Below are 20881 nucleotides of genomic sequence, written 5' to 3'. Positions count from 1 at the left end.
ATCGACGGGAAATCAATCAGCCATATAGGAGCAGGGCGCATATAAATCAGTTGGAAAAGTGTTACCCATAAATCAACTATACGGCTGTGATAATGGCCGGAATTTGCCGGGACTCGAGAGCGCCACTTCGCCGCTGAGTAGTTGCAGATATTTACCATTTTGGCATCTCACCTCTAACCAGTTTGTTAACCGCTTAGCCCGTCCATATCTGTCTGTCAGCCAACAATTACGTGTTGTAGTTTTTAATATATTTAATTCCCCCTGCCTTAGACAATCGAGAGAGCCCTCTGAAACGAGCCGCGTTTCCGGACTTGTTTTGATCGGGCCAGAGTTTTTCTGGTTGCGGTTTTTATTCCCCCAACATCGACCCATTTGCATGCAAAGCCTTTATTCTGCAGAATCCCAAACTGGCTGGGGGTTTTTTTTTTGTGCGTCGGGGTTTTCCTTGACGTCACGCTCCGAATGCATGGCATCTGCTGAGTTGGTTTGGAAGCTTACCCAAATCACAGCTCAAATACTGCCCAACTATTAATCACACAACCAAGTCCACTGCCAAGTCCAAGTCTCTCTCTCTTCCCAAATGGGAAACACGCGTCAAGCGGCTGATCGATGGCGCAGAATAGGTTACGAACTACGATCCCAATAGACTAATGAAAATCAGACAACCTTTGGCAAAGTGAACGAAGATTGGTTGCCCTTCTCTGGATGGAATTTTACAGGGAAATGCTTTGACTCCCACCTTTCTCTTCTTAGATTAAAGCAGTCTTCCAAGCACCCTTCTCTATGGGAATTTTTGATACAACAGCTGAGGGAAAAAACTTAGCATTAAATCATAAACTATGAGTATTAAATATTTATTATTCAGCTGGTGAATTATCATTTAAATGGAAATTTTTAAGACGATTTGAATAGTCATTAAGTTAGTTATTCCCTTATTAATAAACCAGAAAGAAAAGCTATGCTATGCTTATATAAAATTACCCTTAAATAGACATCCATTGAATATAAATCACTTGTAAATGTGGATGTTAACTGAAATATAAGCCTATAAAGGGAACACCGCTTTTCAAAGATATATTATTTTGACCACAATCGTAGACTGTATCGATTCTCCAAAACAATTGATCTCTCTGATCTCCGATCCAGTCACATTGCTGGGATACTTTCGCGGCATTTGTTATGAATATTTATAGGTCGCTGACTTGTTCAGGTGATTGGGCGGACGGACACATAATCACCGTCGTCGCTGAGGGATATATGTAACACTTGTGCGGTCAATTTGCATTACTCATACGCAGCGTAAATCCCCAGCGGGAGGGAGAGTAACGAGAGGCAAGCACATTAGACAACAATTAAATGTACATAGCGAGCACCAGCAAGTCAATTATAATTTTGAGCAAATTTAATTTGCTTTTAATTTCGCTGGCGTGCGGATAATTGTATGTTTAACTTCTCTTCCCTCCCTGCGGTTGTTTTTCACATCCATCATCACATCGTCGTCTTTTGGTGGAACAAATAAATGCCTTCTGTGGACCGCATAAATCTTTGGTGCGCGTGGGCGGCCTAGTTTGGGTGAGATTAGCCTCAAGCCATGGCCAGATTTCGGCAGTTATCTGTTTGCCGGTGAAATCTCTCAAGGTAGGTCTGATAAGGGGAAACTCTCCATCTTTCCCTGAGGGTCACATGTCGGAAAGGCATGTCCATTTGTATGCATTGGGCTCAGTTCTCCTCATGATCAAATATGGACAGCACGTAGAGGTAGGTAACTGTGTTTAAGTACACCGAAAAATTAAGGCTATAAATATATGTTTTTTAAGGTTTTTAAACCCAAAAAAACATAATAAATTATAATTAAATTTAAGTGAATCCTTGAAGCAGTATCTTTACTAGAAAGTCTCTTTAAATTTTTGGTTTTAATTTACTTTACCCCCATTTCTCTCTGTGCCTCTGGTATCTCAACATCTGAAACTGCATTGACAGGCAAGCAAGTAAACAAAGTTAAAGTTAAGCTTTAACAATTGCAATGAATGACAATCGTCGCTCAAATAAAACTGTTAATTGTGCATTCAGTTAATTGTATAAGATCCCAAACATTACGCAAGACGATCAGTCGCCGCCTCGTTTTAATCCCATCCCCCCTAGAAGCGGGGACTGCATTGAGGCGTGTAAAGTCCCCTACGTAAGGCTTCACGTGACTCAAACCCGTCGATCTGGTATTCAAAATCATGATCGAAATGAATATACGAGCCCCGTCTGAGGTCAGCCTGTGCAGGAGGAGGAAGCGAATCCGTGTCAGGGACCAAGTTCAATGGCAGATACCCCAGATTGATCCCACCAAGAAGAGTTTGAGAAGAAGAGGAGCCCCTCCTGAAAATCCCCGTCTTAATGAGGCATCAGTAGTCTTCGGGCTCACGTGATCCAAACCGCTTTGATCCGGTGAGTTGATGAGTTGGTCAGAGGCGGGGGTGATGATAGGTGGGGCTTTGTGGAAAGAAGCTCGTTTTTTGTTGTTACTTTTATCACGGCAATAACCGCAGAAATGGCAACGAAACTGAATTAATTTGGTCACATGACCGAGCCAGAAGAAAACAAAATGTAGAGATATATATTCATATGAAAAAAAAGAAATACAAAAGCAAATGAGCATCTGGCAAATCGTATATATTTTTACCCACACAAACATCAGGGGTACTCATTATCTTGGGCGAAAGTTGTGGGGAAATCAAAAGTAGTTTGTTTGATAAAATCAATAATAAAATATTAATAGAGTATTGTTCTAGATGTTTTATAAATTTATCTAAATAAAAATGATAGGGAGTATAGAAAAAAAAATATTTTTAAAGAATTATTCATCTGTTTTCTATTTTAAAATTAAATTGTTTAATAATCCAAATAATAAATTTAATAGAAGATAAGAATAAGTTAAGTGAACATTTCTGTATATTTTTTTTAAATTTTATTATTCAATTTTCTTAGAAAAGAAACTCAAATGATTCGAAACATAAATTATAAAGAAACCAAATAAAATAAATATCTATTCCAAGAATTATTTCTCCGCCTCTCTACTGAGTACCCCTAACGGCGCTTATTGAAATGTAAAGCATATTCAAAATCATCAAAATGGTAATTCTGAAATGACCAACAAGCGGAGTGGCCAGGTCGTGTGACTAGTTTGTTTTTGTCGCCCCCAAAGCGAAATTGATTCGTTCTGCCACACAAAACGCAAATCATCGGAATATTCAACAAATGATATATACATCTATATCATTCCCCCCCTCGGGGCAACTAATAATCATTATGGACATTACACCCACATAAAAACAGGAGCCGCGGAAGCGTGCAATCCAGATTATGGCCCATTATAAATTAGACAATAAGAGGAAAGGTGCTAAACTGGGGCCAATCAATTTATGGACCCACCAAAGTGTCGTGCTAATGAGTTGCCAACAAGCCCGAGTAAATTAACAAATCAATTTTCGGAGTGATAAACAAAAAGGCAAACACAAGCGGAAAAACACAAAAAGAGCAAATTGTACTTATCAGAAACAAACAATTGGCATTGCCAACGGAATGATAAAACAATCGAGCCGACAGACTCCATTAAAAGTTGCAAGTGATGGACTGTTAATAGACTTACTATAAACGCCTGACGGAAGCCGGTTCAATGCACGCCAAAGCAAAAGCAGGGCTAACATGGCGTATGCGCAATGCGCCAGCTTCACGTGACTCGTCATTGTAGTCGCCGTCAGTCTGGTAATTCAAATGGGAACTAGATACCCGTTCGATCTGAGTTGAGGCTAGGGCCTGATTTGCATGTTTATGTCGCTTCCCAGTCGGCAGGTGCCTGAGATTTGTGGGATAACCTGGGCTTTATATTATATGTTGTTATTATTGTTTGCGATAGTAAAGCAGCAGCAGCAGCAACAGCGGCAGTAAGTGTCACGCAGAACAATAAAACACGATTTCTGTTTGGATTTCAGGGAGCAAACACGGCGCCGGTTTATCGCACTTGGCCTAGGCAGAGACCTCACAAATATACGGCATTGGGCCAGCCCAAATATTGTCTTAATGAGACCAAGTTCCTTTCCAGACTCGTCACTGCCAAGAACCGCATTCTTCAGTCATTCCTCGGGTATTTAGCAATGCAAATTTGCCCTCTTCGGCACCCTATATGGGCGGAGATAAGGTACTGGCATATCTTGATTGCTTGATTAATGGACCATGATTTATGTTATGTCTGAGTTGTGCACACATACCTAGTCTAAGCGGGATTCTCCAGTTTTTAGTTTGTCACGAGGAATGGCACGGAGATGCAACACTATCTTATCTCTCTTGGATGCACTCGTTTCCGCAACGAAAATATTTGTCAAATAAAAAGCGAAGCGAGACATCTGTCAGGCTAATGCAGAATGCAAATATGGCAATTTCTTAAGGGGTACAAGTGCCCTGCTCATGATGATTTGTTGATACTTTAGCTAGGTGGTAGGAGGCTCTCAGCTGAAGAACTGCCATAAATTAAAGGAACCATAAATTGCCCAACAGCACCTTTATGATGCACCGAAAACTTTCCACTCTTTTGAGTACATTCAGCTTTTATTTTAAACAAAGTTTCGGCATATCTTACGACTTACGAGCTAGAAGTAAGTGGGTTTAGCTTGCCAATGAACGAACGACTTGTTGGGTAGTGTGGTGTGTTCTATAGTGGAGCCCTAAAAGTATGCTACAGTGTGTGGGATCATTCGTTTATTTGAGCAAAAAATGGTTTCCAAAGGGAAAAACAAACAAAATAAACAACTATTTTTTGTGACTTCATCAATAGCTATGAACTGGGAGGCTGTGTGAGTGTGTATGTAGATGGAGGGAACTGCTCCTCAATCCTCCAGCGTGACATTGCGGAAGAGATAGGACATGGACTCCTTGTTGTGAATGCGGCGAATGGCCTCGGCAATCAGTATGGAGATGTCGATCGTTTTGATCTTGTGGCACTGCAGCTTCTGGATCTCATGTGGAATGGTATTGGTTACAACGATCTAAGGGAAGTTAAGGAAAAAATAAGATTATAGAATATATATTTCTAGAAAGGAACTCTTAAAACCCACCTCATCGATGGGCGACTCATCCAGCAGACGCGGTGCATCCGAGCTAAGCAGACCGTGCGTGGCCAGCACGTAGATCTTGCAGGCTCCATTCTCCTTCAGCATTTCAGCGGCGGCCACAAAGGCCTGGACATCATCAATTAGGTCATCCTGCATTTAAATTTGGGATTAGTTTACACATAAATCTGGATAAATCCCAGCTTATACTCACCACCATGATGGCAATGCGTCCATTCACATCTCCCACTATGGTCAGCGGTGGCTTGACCTTGCAAATATGCTCCGGCACACCCACCGACACCGAGGTGGTGCGCTGCCTGTTGCTGCTGCTGATCGGGGCGTGTTGTGGAGTAGAGTTTCTAGTGGTTAGTGTGGCAGCAGAGTTTCACATGGATCGTGGTTCGAGTGGTGTGCAATGTGGTGCAAGGTGTTGGTGCATTTCGTATATTTCGGATTGTAATCGTAAACCAAAAAAGAGAAGAATCGTGTGGGTGGGTGGGGTTTGTGGGAGGTGGCGGGGGGAAAAAGTACAAATGGCATTTTCGATTAAAAATCATAAATTTAACTGAAATTGAAACAATAGTTTAAAAAAATACGAACCTAGGCATCGCTGGTAAGCACATTTCAACTGAATTTCCTAATAAATTGCTATACGCACTGCATATAACACAAAAATAAAGAGAAATTTCGATTGTTTTTTCGTTTTCTTTGCTTGATTTTGAAAATTTTGACATTACCACGAACAAGTGTCGAGTTTTTATTATGGCAAGTTTAGTGGAGCATACAAATAAATACAAGAGCTAAAACATAACAGCGGAAATATAATAACTAGCGGAAAACAGCTCGAAAATCTACAAAAGTGTCTTTCTGCCTTGGCTGTGAAGTACAAACAAAAAGGCACAGGACAGAAGCAGTGATAAAAATGACAAAACGATGAGCAAGCTTTAATGGGAAAGTGCGTTTTTATAAGACAAACTTTGTAAACTCAAATAACTACTATGTGTTGCAGATGTAACAATGTTATAAAGTCTTTATAAGTTAATAATTTAAGACAGTGGTCGGCACTTTCTTGTTTTTCAGGCATTAAAAATAATTTAAGTACTCAAAAAGCGAGGTATGAACGATATAAAGTTAAAAAAACGAAAGAAAACTAACTTCGGCAAGCCGAAATTTGTATATACTTGCAGTTTGTCATATGAACATAATATCGAATCAAAAATTGATCATAACTAAGCCAAAAAAGCATCAAATTCAATTCGGAAAGCATTTCTGTGTTAGTTTTTAGAAGATTAATAGATCTGCATACTTAATTAAAAATTTTTTTTAAATTAAGATTTTTGAGAATTTTGACGATGTAACCCCTTATCAAATTTTGAAAAAAAAAAATTGAAAAAAAAAAATTTTCTCCGACATGTCTAGAAAGACTCGCCTGTTAACGCTGATCAAGAATATATATGATTTATGGGGTCGGAAATGGCTTCTTCACTGCTTTTTAAGCTTCTGACTCAAATTGCAAGGATATTCAAATGAAACAAAATCTATGTAAGTGCAAAGTGACAATCAATCGAAATGAGTGCAGCTTCAGTCATAAAAGAAGCCTTAAACGCACAAAAAACTAACAAAACAAAGCTGGCAGCAAATTATATAAAAAACATGACTTGGAAATCAAAACAATATCCTCACGACTAAAGAACTCAAGAGAACTCAAGAAGAGGATCATCAGCGTTGGCCTGCTGTTGGAATTACAAAATCATAAAATAGAAACTCACCTGGTCGGTGGTGGAGAATAGCGACCATCTACCTCGTCGCTTTCGGCCTCTTTCTGTTCACCATGGATGACGGCCAGGCCGAGACGCAAACGTTCCGCATAAGAGTTGGCCTTTTTGGCCACTCCAGGATTCCGGGCCACAATCACCGAGTTGCGATAGTCGGGAATCTAAAGAAGATATATTTTTATAATTATTAATTTTTATTAAATTTAAATTTAAGTACTTACGCTCTCCTGAATGTATTGGAGCAGAAAAGGCGATGCCCTCAGATTGTCCACCGGTATGTCAAAGAATCCCTGGATCTCCTTTTGATGCAGATCCATGGTGATGATGTGCGTGAGGCCCGAGGTGCACATCATCTTGGCCAGCAGCTTGGACACAATGCAGCCACGCTTGCGCATCTTGCACTGTTTGGAATACGGCAAGTAGGGAATTACTCCGACAATTGAACGAGCCGAGGAGGTCTTGCAGGCATAGGCCATGATTAGAAGCTCCATGATGTTGTTGTTGGCATCCCTGAAAGAAGTTATATTACATTTAAAATTCATATACTATTAAATTACTTCTTACTTAGTGCCTGTTTGGATAATGTAAATGTCCTTGCCTCTTACGGAGTCACTGATCTCGACAATGGTCTCCCGATTGGACTTGTGGAAAACGGAGCAGCCGCCATTCTTGAGGCCCATGCGCTCGGCCACCATGTTGGCCAGATCCGGATGCGAGTTGCCATTGATAATGACAATGTCCGAGGTGGAGATGTTGTCCATGTCGCTCCTGCAACGCTTCGGTGGCCGTACGCTGCCTAGTCTGTAAGGTATAACATTCGGAATTAATTACAGAATTCTTAAAGATATTTTAAACAGAAACCAAAAACATTTACTGGGGGGTTATGAGATAGCTAGGTACCTGCGTTTGGACATGCTTTAAGCCTGAAGGGGACTCGGGTTTAGGGTTAAGCGATGTTGGGGTGCTTGCCATAACCATTAAAGTCACACACACGCAGTCGTTACGGTTCCCACGTTACGTATCGATTAGCCCCAGTGAACCAAATAGCCCCAACGGCAAACGCAATTAGTTGTCCTGCCCTTCGTCGTCTCGGTTGCTGCCCAGCTTGTGGAAACTGTGTGTGCCCGCCGCGAATGGTAAAACCACAGCCGAAGCGAACGAAACGCGAAGGAAACTTCTGCGAAATATCGACCAAACATAGACAGGGCGACACACGTGAGTGGCGTGGCAACGTCAAAGTGCCAACATGCGAAGAATCACAGTTCCGGAATCCGCAGCCCGGATTCCAAGGCAGTCAGCAGTCTGTCGGCGCGGAGGAAGCGGCGAGAAGCGACCGCTGCTGCCCAGGATTAGCAGATACAGATCGAACCAACTCTCGCACGCGACTACCTCGAGAAAAGTGAAAGGCCAAGACGGCCGACCCAGAAGGAGGAGGCGTGTGTTGGCTAATTGAATTTCTATTTTTGATCCTGCTCCGGGTCACTGAGCCAACGACGCCGCCACTCCAAGGAGAAGCAGCCTCAAAACCGGAAGAAGTGCATGGATTGAGGCAGTCAACACTTCAGCCAAGGCATGGGCGACTCAGGTAAGTTAAATGGGCATAAATGTGAGCCAGCGATAAAAAATATCATGGAAAATAGCATGAGTATATGACAATTTTGAATACTCTTTAAATTTGATTAAATAAGTTTCATCGAAGGGTTATTTTCTTAACTTTTGAACAGTTATGGTTTAGTTATTTCAGAGTTCAAAAAGACATTAAAATTAACTACCTAAAGTTATTATTTATCCTATTCCTCCAAGCAAATGTAATACTTTGATAAGTAAGAGTATTTGATGAAGCTATTTCAAGACCCTTCAAGCCCCAAGACATTCGCCTCCGGCTTTTCAACTTCGGCTTGGTCTGAGGGGGCCGACGCAACCGCGAGGCGACTATTCAATTTTAGACATTTGACTTCTCGAGTTGCTCAAAGCCTAGCTGAAGGCGTTGGCAGTTGCAGCGAATGCATTGCAAACTTGCGGCACGCATATGTGCCACATGAAGGGTAACAATCAGGATGAGGAGAATGAGGCCCTGATTTAAAGATAGCTTCTTGGGTGGGATGAGGAGCAGGCTACAGGCTACGCCTAACCTCAGGCTAAGAAAGTTATGACAGGCTGAGCTGAATTGAAAACCTAGAAGGATTAGGGCCACTCCAGCCTGGTGAGTTGCATTAGAAGAAAGTATAATTTTGCCCGAGAAAGACGCACTAGCGGAGAAGCCACAAGATGTTGGGAATTGCCTGTGATCCGCTCCAGCATACGAGCATGTACGAGCGCGGCTCAGATGGTACTACAAAGTGATCTGAAAGATCTGTTTAAGGAGATTAAAAAGCACAGTGTTAAGAACTTATAATCAAATAGTCAATGTAGATTATAATTTCTAAGGTCAAGAACTTAGGAAACTATTGCAACAGAACACAATCTTATATTTAGCTATCGCGTAATTTCACTTTCAGTTCTTATCAATTTGATTTTCAATTATTTTTGTCCAGGTTGTTTATAAATAATTTACTAGAAGAGAAATTGTAGATTTGTGTTATTATTTAAGGACAAAGTTTGCTTAATCCCTCTTTGTTTAAATTCTTCTTTTTAGATAGCGAAGACAGCGATGGAGAAGGTGGTCTGGGCAACGTATCCAGGGTTATCATCCGTCCACCAGGTCAGAGCGGTAAGGCCAAGAGAGGTCACCTCTGCTTCGATGCGGCCTTCGAAACGGGGAATCTGGGCAAGGCTGAACTAGTAGGGGAATTCGAATACGATCTCTTTCTAAGACCCGATACTTGCAATCCCCGCTTCCGCTTTTGGTTCAACTTTACCGTGGATAATGTAAAACAGGATCAGCGGGTGCTCTTCAACATTGTAAACATCAGCAAGAGCAGGAATCTCTTTGCCTCGGGACTCACGCCGCTCGTAAAGAGCTCCAGCCGGCCCAAGTGGCAGCGTCTGCCCAAGCGACAAGTGTTCTTTTACCGATCGGCCATGCATCAGGGTCACTATGTGCTGAGTTTTGCCTTCATTTTTGACAAGGAGGAGGATGTGTACCAGTTTTGCTTGGCCTGGCCATATAGTTACTCCCGCTTGCAGTCCTATTTGAATGTGATTGATGCTAGACAAGGAGCGGATAAAAGGTTCACGCGATGTGTGCTCATTAAGTCATTGGTGAGTATTGATATTAACCAACTTGAAGCTAAAATTAATCATAATCTTTTGTATTATTCCAGCAAAATAGGAATGTGGACCTGCTGACCATTGATCATGTAACCCACAAGCAGCGTTCCACGAATCGCTTAGACCGTAGCTTTATCCGCGTGATTGTTATCCTTTGCCGGTCGCATTCTAGCGAAGCTCCAGCCTCTCATGTGTGCCAGGGTCTGATTGAGTTCCTGGTGGGTAATCATCCCATTGCCGGCGTCCTTAGGGATAATTTCGTCTTCAAGATTGTGCCCATGGTGAATCCGGATGGGGTCTTTCTCGGCAATAATCGCTGTAATCTGATGGGTCAGGATATGAATCGAAACTGGCACATTGGTTCAGAGTTCACGCAGCCGGAATTGCATGCAGTGAAGGGCATGCTAAAGGAACTGGATAATTCAGATGTGAGTATAAGTCGTACCATCTATTAAGCTTCCAAGAATCTATTAAGCTTTAAAAATGTTTGAAAGAAAGAAATTTGAAGGTCTTATTATCAGTTTGATACTAATTAGTCATCAATTAGACACATTTTTTGGTTTGATTTACTATATAATCTGTGATTCATTGATAGCACTCTTCATTTCTAGTCGTCTTGTGACGTTTGATGCATATTTTCAAAATAAATCAAAGATTATTGTCGAAAAGATAGATAGATTTTGTTATCAAATAGACAGGTAATTTGTAAAGTTGATATATGAAGTCTAGCTTCCGATTAAGGTTTATATTTTATGAGCGTACTTGTAAGGTGCTTAGTATTGTTGATCCTCTTCTAATTTCCCCATATTTTTTTCAGACCTATCAGATTGATTTTGTGATTGATTTGCATGCCAACAGCAGCATGCACGGCTGCTTTATCTATGGGAATACCTACGAAGACGTCTATAGATACGAGCGGCATTTGGTTTTCCCGCGACTCTTTGCCAGCAATGCTCCAGACTATGTGGCGGATCACACCATGTTCAATGCAGATGAGCGCAAGGCGGGCAGCATCCGGAGATTCAGTTGCGAAAGACTGAGTGACACAGTTAATGCCTACACTCTGGAGGTTTCCATGGCAGGACACTACCTCAAGGATGGTAAGACTATTTCCCTGTACAACGAAGATGGATGTGAGTATGACTTTTGGATAGGAAATATAAGAAAGAGTAAAATTCCTTATAAATTCTCTCTTTCCTTTAAAGATTACCGCGTTGGCAGGAATCTGGCCAGGACTCTGCTTCAGTACTACCGCTTCATCAACATCCTGCCCATGCCCATTGTGACAGAAGTCCGAGGGAAGAGACGTGGGCGCAACCGCCATGCCCATCACTCCCGATCCCGTTCCAAGACACGCTATGAGGTCAAGCCACGCCCTAAGACGCCGCGTTGCCATGCCCCCATTGCCTACACAAATCTCAGTATCTGCTATGATTCTGGAGGTGGAGGAAACTCCTCGGATGAGGGAGGATTCTCGCCCACTCGTCCCTTGGCGCCGGGCAGCAGTTGCTTTAGTGGATATCGTAACTACAGGAGAGCAGCCACTGCTGGATCCTGCATGAATCCCGCTCACGATCAGTATTCGCCATTTGCATTGGCAATGAAAACGGGGAGTGATCCTGGAGGAGGAGTACCTGGTGGCCACGGTGGAGGAAGGAGCAAGAAGTCGGCTGCCCAGGTCACCATAGAGGTTCCCTTGCCGGTGAATGTACCTCCCAAGCCGTATCTCTCCATCATTGACCTGAATCAGCTGACCAGAGGAAGTCTGAAACTGAAGTCCAATAGCTTCGATGCAACAGATCGGAGGTAGAATAAGTGTCCTTTGATAAGGAGCCCATTAGAGTGATATTATCCAGTCTTTTCTACGCTTCATGCTTGTTTTTCTAATAAAAAGAAAGTATCCCAATTAGAATGCAAGGACTCCCCGTTGTGTATCCTAATTAGACTATTTTAACCTCTCTTTCCTCCATCCTCTTTCCACGACGCTGGGCAACAAGTCTTGCGATTGAGTGAAACCCCCCGCGTGAGTGGGTTGTTGTTCCGCTGGCTTATCTCGCCCCTGGCATTGTTGTTGCCTTTTGCTCTTAATTTGGCTGTGAGCCAGAAAACCAGCTGCGCTCAATTGGCGACATGTGAGCTTTGCATATCACACACAAAATAAATGCGGTTATTTACAGTGGGCAGACGACGACACCCACAACAAGCAAACAAAGAAGGCGAGTGCTGGCGACACGTGAGTGGGAGCGGGAGGCCCTCACTCGCGGCACTCCAGCGTGATTAACGGGATTTGCGGGGCCACCTTTATCTTATCAGACGCGATACGTGTAAACTATAACCTCCACATCAGCTGTATTTAGTGGCTATAGGTGAAAATACCTCTGCGTGATTTTCCCACTCACAGAACTCACTCACTCGACGGGAAACACGCGCGAAAAGTGTTGATAAGAGCGGAACTCGCGAGCGACTGACCGAAAAGGCTGGCTTCTGGACTGATTAACGCTTTCAATTAACACGGAATCAATATATGGAGCCCCGCGACGGCACTTTTTCACGTTATTTCTTCGTATAAATAAAAGCGAATGGTCGTGGGCAGAGAGGAGCGCAAAACAGACAGAAGGCGTAAAAGCCACACGGCGATAACTGGACGGGCGCGATGAAGTAACAAAGCGAGAACGGCGAATTCAAATGAGTGATTTATATGCACTCTCTCTGGCTCTCTCCCGCTTTTGAGCGAAAAGTGAGTGAGAGAGAGAGAGAGAGAGAGCTGCACTAGAAAATGGAGAACAAAACAAAGTGCGAGAACGGCGAAAAACAACAACAAAGGCGTTGGGGCTATAAATAAAATGCAAACACAAATTCCAGCAAAAGGGGGAGGTGGGGGTGGTGTGGGCCTCGTTAGCACGCAATTGAACAACACAAATTGGTTAGACAAACAGAACGTGTAATTGAACATTTAATCTCTCAACCTGGCCAAAATCTTCGTGGGCACTGGAAAAAAACGTGGAAAACGGGAAAATGGGTGATAAACACAGGGATACAGTGGGAAAAGGAGCAAACACACACACACACACACAAGACACTAATTAAATTATACATATAAAAACACAGAAATATAGGGGGAAAACAGCGAAAAATTGGCCGCTTTTATTATATTTTACTTGTTCCGCTGCAGCAGCATGTTGAGTTCGGTAGATTTCACTGTATTTATCAGGCGTTTATTGATTTATTTCGAAATTAACACCTTTTCTGTGTCTTTTTTTGGTAGAACCGGCAGAGAAACGCTCAAAGATTGAGTTCAAAAGGGACAGGAAGAGAGCCCAAACACACACACTTGTTTAAAGCTAGTAATGATTTCGCAATTTACTCTTTTTCGATTGAAATTCGCCGGAAAACTGCGACGAAATCCTTATTTTATTAGATTTTTATTTTTATTGGATTAAAAAAAACAGATGTTTGCTTTAGAGGGACCATTTCTTGGCGTGTTGCCAAATTGAAGATTTCCGCTTTTGCGGCTTCTGGGCACACTCAAACATTGAAAACACTCAGATCTCCCGATCTGGTACTTTTGGTCGCTGGGACTCAAAAGTCTGGCAACGCTGGTCGTTCGTGCCGCAGCGTTGCCAGACTTTTCGGTCCCAGCTAACAGTGCTGCCAGACTTTTCGGTCCCAGCGACCAAAAGTGCCAGATCACCTAAAAAATCCACACCCGATACTCGAACCACATCTGATACTCGAACCGCATACACGAAAGGTCTGGCAGCGCCGGTGCCCACGCATTGACGATCTGGCACATTTGGTCGCTCGGATCAAGAGTCTGGCAACTCTGGTAGCTCGTACATTAGCGTTGCCAGACTTTTCGGTCCCAGATCGTCTGGCAACGCACCAGTGCTGCCCATGCTTGCGTTCATAAGCCAACAGTGCTTCCCAATCTTCAAACATTTGCGCTTTCGCGGCTTCTACACTGTTCAAAATTCATGCCAAATGCATTATTTACGCTCATTAAACCGTGAAAAATAAATAGATTTCCCAGCAGGTGTTCTACTTCCAGAATTAAGTTAAATATAATGGCTGGGGGAATCAAGTCGCTTATTTTGCTCCTCATTCTGGGATGTCCTTGTTTCCAGGCCATGGATGAGAAGGAGGTGCGAGAAATGATGGCTTTGGAACAGGAACTCCTCAAAAATCTGCAAAAATATGCCGTCAAGCTGGAGGATAAAATAAACCTCATAGAAGAGTGAGTTTTTAAGTTTAAATTATTAAATTTTAAACAAAAAATTACCATTTCCCATAGATCCATTACTGAATACACCGAGGAGATTAATGAGGCCAACAAGGATCCGGAGTTATATCTGTCGAATCCGCTGAATGCCTTCCGCTTGATTCGACACATGCACCAGGACTGGGTGAGCTGGCAGGTGTACATGGAGAAGCCGGTGGCCCCCGAGGCAGTGGAGAATCTAGAGCGTCTCCTGCCGCAGTTACCGGAGAAGGAGGCCTATAAGCAGGCGGCCAGAGATGTGCATGATCTGACCCAGTTCTATGACTATAAACCCAGTGATTTGGTGGCTAAGAATGAGAGGAATAGGTAGGATACTATTATTTAAGATCTTCTGATATCTTAGCTCCTCTTCCTTCCAGCTCCTTGCATCTCTCTCCTCTGGACTGCTACCACTTGGGACTAGAGCGTTACGAGGAGGAGGACTACCTGGGAGCAGCCAAGTGGCTTAGCGTGACAGCCGAAAACTACACCCTTTCGGAGTACAGTGATCTGTACGGCCTGCTGGGAGCTCCACGCTGGCAAGTGTACAGAGATCAGGCCAGAGCCCTCTTGAAGCTCAGTAAGTTAAAGTTAATCATAGATAATATCTTAGCTAATCCCTAAATAATCCCTTACAGATCGTCCTGCCTTCCTAGAGACCTATGAACAAGCCTCCAATCTTAATCCTTTTAATGTCCACTTGATGGACGAGATTGGCCAATGGGAGTTGACCAGTACGAGGGATCCCATGGATCCCGTACCCGATCCCTTGCCAAAACCCACCAAATTGGAGAGGCACTGCCGCGGTCATGTGATCCCACAGAGGAACTTGGCTTGTGAAGTCTTAAACTGGGGCTCGGACTTTATGAAACTGGCTCCTTTGCGTTTCGAGCTGTTGGTAGAGCCGTTCACGGTTCTTTATCCCAATAGTGTCTACGAGACAGAGCTCCGGCATGTGGATAAGGTCTACAATCAGTGCCCACCTATAAATCAGTTCCACCTGGAAAAGGGAGTCACCGGCTGCTCCATATCCAATGGATACAGTCCCACCATGGGGCGACTCAGAGACCGAGTGCTGGAAATGACGGGAATGACTAAAACATGGAATAGATCTTTTGTTGTGGAGAACGACAGCTTGAAACCGCTGGAGATCTCTAAACTTTTTCGGAAATCCACGAAGGTTTCTATATATTCTTAAAATTTTCTTGGAGAAGAATCTTTAAAAAGTTTCTTTTTTAGTTCCCCGATCTTAATGTCATGGAAAAGACGAATGTGGTGGCCACGGCAATCATATTTGTAAGTGGTTTTCAGAGGCAATCTTCAGCTACTAATTTTAATAATTTATATTTAAAATTCCAGTTGAGAGATGTTCCTGAGGGCGGTGCCATAACCATGCCTAATTACGAGCTTTTTGTGCAACCCAAAAGAGGAAACGTTTTGCTTTCCGTAAATGAGATGCAGCTGGACACCACAATTTGTCCAAATGTCGTGGGCAGTGGATTAGGTGGGGGATAGAAATGATATTTCAGTAATTTTTTCACAGCTTTAACTTAATTTCCATTTTTATTTTCAGTTATGATCCAGTTTGTTCTTAATGATGAATAGGAACGTTTAATATTTAAATTGTATTAAAAGAGAAGCAATTAAAATACATTCGTGGAAATATATTGAGCTTATTGAAATGGCAGTTTTGTTTGTGTTTATATTAGAAGTAATTTAATATATTATTCTTAAAACAAAATAAAACAAAACTCCATGCATTAAACTCTCGTAAAATTCGATTTGGTGTAACGAATTTCTTGTCACAGTTTAATTACCTTAATTATATATCTCAAGTCAATTTACCAGAAATTTCAATTAGTTTCAAGATGTTGCTTCTCATAAGTATCCACCTAGTTCTAGCGGTCCTTTCAGGAGCTGAAGGCTCCGAGAAACCCAAGGAGTTTTTAATCTCGGAAACAGCAAAAGAGGATCTCATGAAACTGGATAAAGATCTGATCACTAATTTAATGGAATATTCAGACAAACTAAAAGAGAAAATTACACAACTACAGAGGTTAGCTAGCACAAATATATAGTTTTTAATCTTTAAGAGAATTAACAAGAATTAACAACTTAATGCATTTTTAATGGATTTAATGAATAGAGCCAATATTTTTCTATTAAAGTCTTGCTCGGGAAATCAGACAACCCCTGGACGCTGCCAAAGGTGTGGAAGAGGAGTATATGTCCAATCCTTTGCACAGCTTTCCCCTCATTCGGCACATGTATCACGACTGGCATTATCTGGAGGAGTTTATGAAAAAACCAGTAGGACAAGGTAAAATTAAAAAAAAATTAAATTAAGTAACTAATGTGCAAGGTGCTTACCAATTGCAGCTGAGATCGATTTCCTCAAAGAGAAATTACCAGAATTGCCTACATCGGAGGATAGCAAAGATGCCTCTACAGCCATGTTTCGCATAGCCAGGACCTACAATGCAACTCCCTGGGAAATAGCTCACGGTCTCATCGATGGCGTCGACCTAGGGTTGTGCTCTAAAAATAAGTAGTCTGTGTATGTAATCATAATAATCATGATAATTATTTTGCAGAGACGCAACGACCCCTCTAACCCCTCTGGATTTCTTTGAGATTGGTAAACTTTGCTTCCAGTGGGAACAAACCGAGGAGGCCTTAAAATGGTTTTCGAGCATCCCACTCTTTGAGGATTTTGCGGATGCCCAGGAAGTCTTGGGATACCGTGTGAATGACGCTGTATTGATGACGGCTCGCTGTCTGGTAGAAATGGGTGTGTTTCTTCATTATATATGAAAAAGTTATACTTTACACCTTCCTTTCCTTAGGCCTGCCAAATGAAGCTGAAAATGTTTTGAGGCAGCAGCCCGATATTGCAAACAACACGGCTACTCTAATAGCCCTTTACCAGAACCAGTCCTACTATCCACGTGAACAGGGGCCGTACGTGCCGGAAGAGTACTCAAAGTTGTGCCGATCCTCGCATGTTTCGAGTCCCTCTAGACTCCACTGTCGCTACAACAGCACCACCTCGCCCTTTTTGATCCTGGCTCCCCTTAAGATGGAGGAGCTCTCACTAGACCCCTACATTGTAGTCTATCACGACGTTCTGTCGGAGAAGAAAGCCAAGAAGATAATTCGCTTAGGGGACCCTCGTGTAGAGGCCACATATGTCCTTGATAGTAAATTGGGTAAGGTGAAGTCCAGCGAACGCACAGCCTTGGGTACCTGGATTTCTCGTCGTTCAATGGGTTGGCACCATTGGCCATTATTGAGATACATATCTCAACAGATTCGGGATATATCCGGACTTAAAGTCGAGGATCTGTTTGCGGTGCAGCTGGTTAAGTACGGATCCGGGGCTCATTATGCCCCACATTTTGATTATTTCAACACATCAAACAAATCCATCAAGAAAAACGGCGATCGGATCGCCACACTTCTCTTTTATGTGAGTTTAAATATTATTTTTATTGTAATTTTCTGTTTTTTTTTTTATTAATTGATTATTAAATTTGCTTTTCTCAGCTTAATGATGCCCCACATGGCGGTGCTACTATTTTTCCCGATTTAAAACTCAACGTGAATGCCGAGCGAGGAAAGGTCCTTTTCTGGTATAACCTGAAGGGAGAAACGCACGATTTCGAAGAGAAAACCTTGCATGGTGCCTGTCCCGTCTTCAAAGGCTTCAAATATGGTGAGTAATGGGAGAAGACTTTAATTTTTGGCTAATACCCTCCTTACCTACAGTAATGACCGCTTGGATAGACGAGTGGGATCAGATGTTCATCCAACCCACCATCCGCCAAGGAAGCCGACATCATTTTAACTGAAACTTTATAGTTTTTAGCTCCTTACGTTTTAATATTTTCTGAAATATAAATATTTGTCTGCTGCTTCCAACAACAAAAGAGTGTGAATATATTTTCATTTATACTCGTCTGGCTAATTTATTTTTCCCTACAGCAAATCGAATCAGTTTTCTGCTTTTAATCTTGTTAAGTAAGCTTCTCAATACAATTTACAATCTTATTTACTCAGTCTCAAAATGCTCTTACTTGCAAAGATACACATTCTTTTGCTGCTCCTTTGGGTTGCTGAAGCTCAACATGTGGACAATTCGCCAAAGGAGCTCTTAATTTCTCATGAAGCTAAGACGGATCTTATGAAATTGGATAAAGTTCTGATTGAGAATCTTCAGGAATATCTAAACAAACTGGAAGAGAAAATCACAAAGTTACGAAAGTATTTATTAAACTTGATATTATATTTTATTCCCATAATATTCAGATATTTCTTTTAAAGAATAGTAGATGAAATTAGGCAGCCCCTGGAGACAGCCAAGGGTGTGGAAGAGGAGTATCTGTCCAATCCTTTAAACAGCTTTCCCCTCATCAGGCACATGCATCAGGATTGGAAATACCTGAAGGACTTTATGCAAAAGCCAGTGGGAGAAGGTAAGTGGCTTGGAAATTAAATCAAAAAAAAAATTAATAGCTCTAGCGGCTTTCCAATTGCAGAACAAATCAATTTCCTCAAAGAGACATTACCAGAATTGCCCATGAAATCAGATGGCGATGAAGCCACTCAGGCCATGTTCCGAATGGCCAGGACCTACAATGCCACGCCCTGGGATATGGCTCACGGTTTCATTGATGGCATACAGTACAGGTAAGCCTTTTAAAAGGAAATCCTGCTATGTAACATTATTAAGATCATTATTTTTTAGAAACTCCCTAACTGCTTTGGATTGCTTTGAGATTGGAAAACTTTACCTCAAGTGGGGTTTCATTAACGAAGCCTCTCAGTGGTTATACATCACTTCGATGTTTAATTTGGACTCAAATTTATTTCAGACATTGGGCTTGGATCCAAAGGACTTGGCCTTGATGCTGGCACGCAGTCTGGCGGTGTTGGGTAAGATTTTCCCCTGATCTTATATCAATTCTCTAGATAATGATATTCACAGGACAAGATAATGAAGCTCTCAAAGTCCTAGAGAAACATCCCGATCTAGCCGAGAATCAGACTTCACTCCTGGCCTTATTCAAGGCTTATTCCAGTGATCCCCCAAAAGGCATACCCCATCTGCCGGAGGAATACTCAAAGTTGTGCCAATCCTCGCATGTTTCGAGTCCCTCGAGACTCCACTGTCGCTACAACCACACCACCTCGCCGTTTCTGATCCTGGCTCCCCTCAAAATGGAGGAGATATCGCTGGATCCTTATATCACAGTTTATCATGACGTTATCTCAGTGAAAAAAACCGAGGAGATAATACGCTTCGCAGAACCGAGATTGAATCCCACGTATATTTTCAGTCCAGAGGAAGGCCAAGTTAAGCATCCTGCGCGCACCGCATTGGGGACATGGGTACACGAAGAAGACATGAACTCGACAGATTTGCCTTTCCATAATTTGTATGATAAGATCCGAGACATCACCGGATTAAATGTTGACGACAGCGATGAGATCCAGCTACTCAAGTACGGATTCGGGGCTCACTACTGTCCACATCACGACTACTTCAACGGGTCTGCTCCGGATATCGAAAGTCATGGAGATCGAATTGCCACTGCACTCTTTTATGTGAGTTTTGGCTAGGAAATCTTTTAATATCTTTCCTAATTTGCTAATTTATTTTGTGATGTAAAAACCTTAGCTAAATGATGCACCACACGGCGGCGCCACCGCTTTTACCGACTTAAATATAAAAGTGCCGGCGGAGCGGGGAAAGGTTCTGTTCTGGTATAATCTGAGAGGCGAAACTCACGATTTCGACTTTCCCACCACCCATGCTGCTTGTCCAGTCTTTCAAGGCTTTAAATTTGGTGGGTAAATGGAGAATTTGTTTAAAATTGGGCTTACATTTTCCTTGTCTTGCAGTCATGACTGTTTGGATACGAGAGTTGAATCAGATGTTTATCCAACCTGCCTACCGCGAGGGAAGCCGTACATATTTCTTTTAATTATATTAATAATTTCCCTAATAATCATCAAAACCCAGTAAATGTAATTATTTCTGAAGCTTACTCATCTTTATTTATTGGATTTTCCTCCATCTCTTGATAGTTTTCCGGCTTTCCGTACCTTGAACTTCGATTGGCAGTGCGATTCAGTTTCTTGCCTGGCAGTGGTCCGCAGCTCATTGCACCATTAAGTGGGCAATTAAATTCAATTAGCCCCAGTACTCCACCTCGCAGCTTCCCGGTGGTTCTTGCTGCCATTTATCACGCCTGGCTGGAGACCTCAGCCCCATTCCTACGAGACTTCTCTGCAAGTTTTGCACTTCGATTTCGATTGGCGCTGCTAATAATTTGCCAGATTTATTGTTTGTGCCGGCTTCCTGTTTGTGTTCAGCACTAGGAGGAAAGTTTTTCAATTCCATGGCTCCTGGAGCGACTTTTCCGACTTGGCTTTCAATTAAGATTGATGGCGGCGTGCATTCTTTAGGAAAAGTCTTCGTTTGCGAAGTGCAATGCATTTGTCTTGATTTCACCTTCTCGGATTGAGTTCTTTCATCT

At 42.4% G+C, this 20881-nt stretch overlaps 5 protein-coding genes across 12 annotated transcripts; 4 read left to right on the top strand and 1 right to left on the bottom strand.

The window, feature by feature from the left end:
- Nucleotides 1–4728: 4728 nt before the first annotated feature.
- LOC108073724 (phosphoribosyl pyrophosphate synthase-associated protein 2) lies at nt 4729–13561 on the bottom strand. 8 transcript variants are annotated; one of them, XM_017165478.2, is made up of 8 exons: nt 13446–13561; nt 7436–7672; nt 7093–7381; nt 6866–7032; nt 5697–5753; nt 5308–5425; nt 5100–5246; nt 4729–5030 (listed from the first exon to the last, which is right to left on the bottom strand). In XM_017165478.2, exons 2-8 carry the CDS (start codon nt 7630–7632, stop codon nt 4872–4874), a joined length of 1134 nt encoding a protein of 377 aa, XP_017020967.1. In that variant the 5' UTR covers nt 7633–7672; nt 13446–13561; the 3' UTR covers nt 4729–4871. The 8 variants fall into 8 exon arrangements, with proteins under 8 accessions (XP_017020967.1, XP_017020959.1, XP_017020966.1 ...); XM_017165470.3 differs by having other exon boundaries at nt 13240–13536; XM_017165477.3 differs by lacking the exon at nt 13446–13561 and adding an exon at nt 12458–12677.
- Nucleotides 9140–11987, top strand: LOC108073725 (cytosolic carboxypeptidase 6). The gene is made up of 5 exons (XM_017165480.3): nt 9140–9200; nt 9507–10072; nt 10135–10509; nt 10851–11214; nt 11287–11987. Exons 1-5 carry the CDS (start codon nt 9140–9142, stop codon nt 11889–11891), a joined length of 1971 nt encoding a protein of 656 aa, XP_017020969.1. The 3' UTR covers nt 11892–11987.
- A 568-nt stretch (nt 13562–14129) lies between the features above and the next one.
- LOC121501886 (prolyl 4-hydroxylase subunit alpha-1) lies at nt 14130–16026 on the top strand. The gene is made up of 7 exons (XM_041774413.2): nt 14130–14315; nt 14373–14666; nt 14720–14919; nt 14978–15519; nt 15579–15635; nt 15699–15843; nt 15913–16026. The coding sequence occupies exons 1-7, from the start codon at nt 14146–14148 to the stop codon at nt 15942–15944; spliced, it is 1440 nt and encodes a 479-aa protein (XP_041630347.2). The 5' UTR covers nt 14130–14145; the 3' UTR covers nt 15945–16026.
- Nucleotides 16027–16192: 166 nt separating this feature from the next.
- PH4alphaNE3 (prolyl-4-hydroxylase-alpha NE3) lies at nt 16193–18264 on the top strand. The gene is made up of 7 exons (XM_017165381.3): nt 16193–16395; nt 16508–16659; nt 16719–16869; nt 16934–17130; nt 17186–17808; nt 17886–18054; nt 18108–18264. The coding sequence occupies exons 1-7, from the start codon at nt 16208–16210 to the stop codon at nt 18188–18190; spliced, it is 1563 nt and encodes a 520-aa protein (XP_017020870.2). The 5' UTR covers nt 16193–16207; the 3' UTR covers nt 18191–18264.
- Nucleotides 18265–18390: 126 nt separating this feature from the next.
- LOC108073689 (prolyl 4-hydroxylase subunit alpha-1-like) lies at nt 18391–20389 on the top strand. The gene is made up of 7 exons (XM_017165421.3): nt 18391–18602; nt 18663–18814; nt 18878–19028; nt 19087–19274; nt 19327–19946; nt 20020–20188; nt 20244–20389. The coding sequence occupies exons 1-7, from the start codon at nt 18406–18408 to the stop codon at nt 20324–20326; spliced, it is 1560 nt and encodes a 519-aa protein (XP_017020910.2). The 5' UTR covers nt 18391–18405; the 3' UTR covers nt 20327–20389.
- The last annotated feature ends 492 nt before the right edge of the window (nt 20390–20881 follow it).

This window comes from Drosophila kikkawai, chromosome 3R (assembly GCF_030179895.1).
Source record: "Drosophila kikkawai strain 14028-0561.14 chromosome 3R, DkikHiC1v2, whole genome shotgun sequence".
Lineage (NCBI taxonomy): Eukaryota > Metazoa > Arthropoda > Insecta > Diptera > Drosophilidae > Drosophila > Drosophila kikkawai.
The sequence above is the reverse complement of the archived record's forward strand: the minus strand, read 5'-3'. Positions and strand labels throughout refer to the sequence as shown.

Coding starts and splice junctions, on each gene's coding strand:
- LOC108073724 (XM_017165470.3), bottom strand. CDS start 13,259: ATGCTGCTGCAGCGGAACAA. Junction 7,382..7,435: donor ATTATCCAAACAGGCACTAA/GTAAGAAGTAAT, acceptor AACTTCTTTCAG/GGATGCCAACAACAACATCA. Junction 5,426..5,696: donor TGCTTACCAGCGATGCCTAG/GTTCGTATTTTT, acceptor CGCCCCGATCAG/CAGCAGCAACAGGCAGCGCA.
- LOC121501886 (XM_041774413.2), top strand. CDS start 14,146: ATGGCTGGGGGAATCAAGTCGCTTATTTTGCTCCTCATTCTGGGATGT. Junction 15,520..15,578: donor TTTTTCGGAAATCCACGAAG/GTTTCTATATAT, acceptor TTTCTTTTTTAG/TTCCCCGATCTTAATGTCAT. Junction 15,844..15,912: donor TGTCGTGGGCAGTGGATTAG/GTGGGGGATAGA, acceptor TTTTATTTTCAG/TTATGATCCAGTTTGTTCTT.
- PH4alphaNE3 (XM_017165381.3), top strand. CDS start 16,208: ATGTTGCTTCTCATAAGTATCCACCTAGTTCTAGCGGTCCTTTCAGGA. Junction 16,396..16,507: donor AAAATTACACAACTACAGAG/GTTAGCTAGCAC, acceptor TTTCTATTAAAG/TCTTGCTCGGGAAATCAGAC. Junction 16,660..16,718: donor GAAAAAACCAGTAGGACAAG/GTAAAATTAAAA, acceptor TACCAATTGCAG/CTGAGATCGATTTCCTCAAA.
- LOC108073725 (XM_017165480.3), top strand. CDS start 9,140: ATGTTGGGAATTGCCTGTGATCCGCTCCAGCATACGAGCATGTACGAG. Junction 10,073..10,134: donor GTGTGCTCATTAAGTCATTG/GTGAGTATTGAT, acceptor GTATTATTCCAG/CAAAATAGGAATGTGGACCT. Junction 11,215..11,286: donor CCTGTACAACGAAGATGGAT/GTGAGTATGACT, acceptor TTTCCTTTAAAG/ATTACCGCGTTGGCAGGAAT.
- LOC108073689 (XM_017165421.3), top strand. CDS start 18,406: ATGCTCTTACTTGCAAAGATACACATTCTTTTGCTGCTCCTTTGGGTT. Junction 19,947..20,019: donor TTGCCACTGCACTCTTTTAT/GTGAGTTTTGGC, acceptor TAAAAACCTTAG/CTAAATGATGCACCACACGG. Junction 20,189..20,243: donor CTTTCAAGGCTTTAAATTTG/GTGGGTAAATGG, acceptor CTTGTCTTGCAG/TCATGACTGTTTGGATACGA.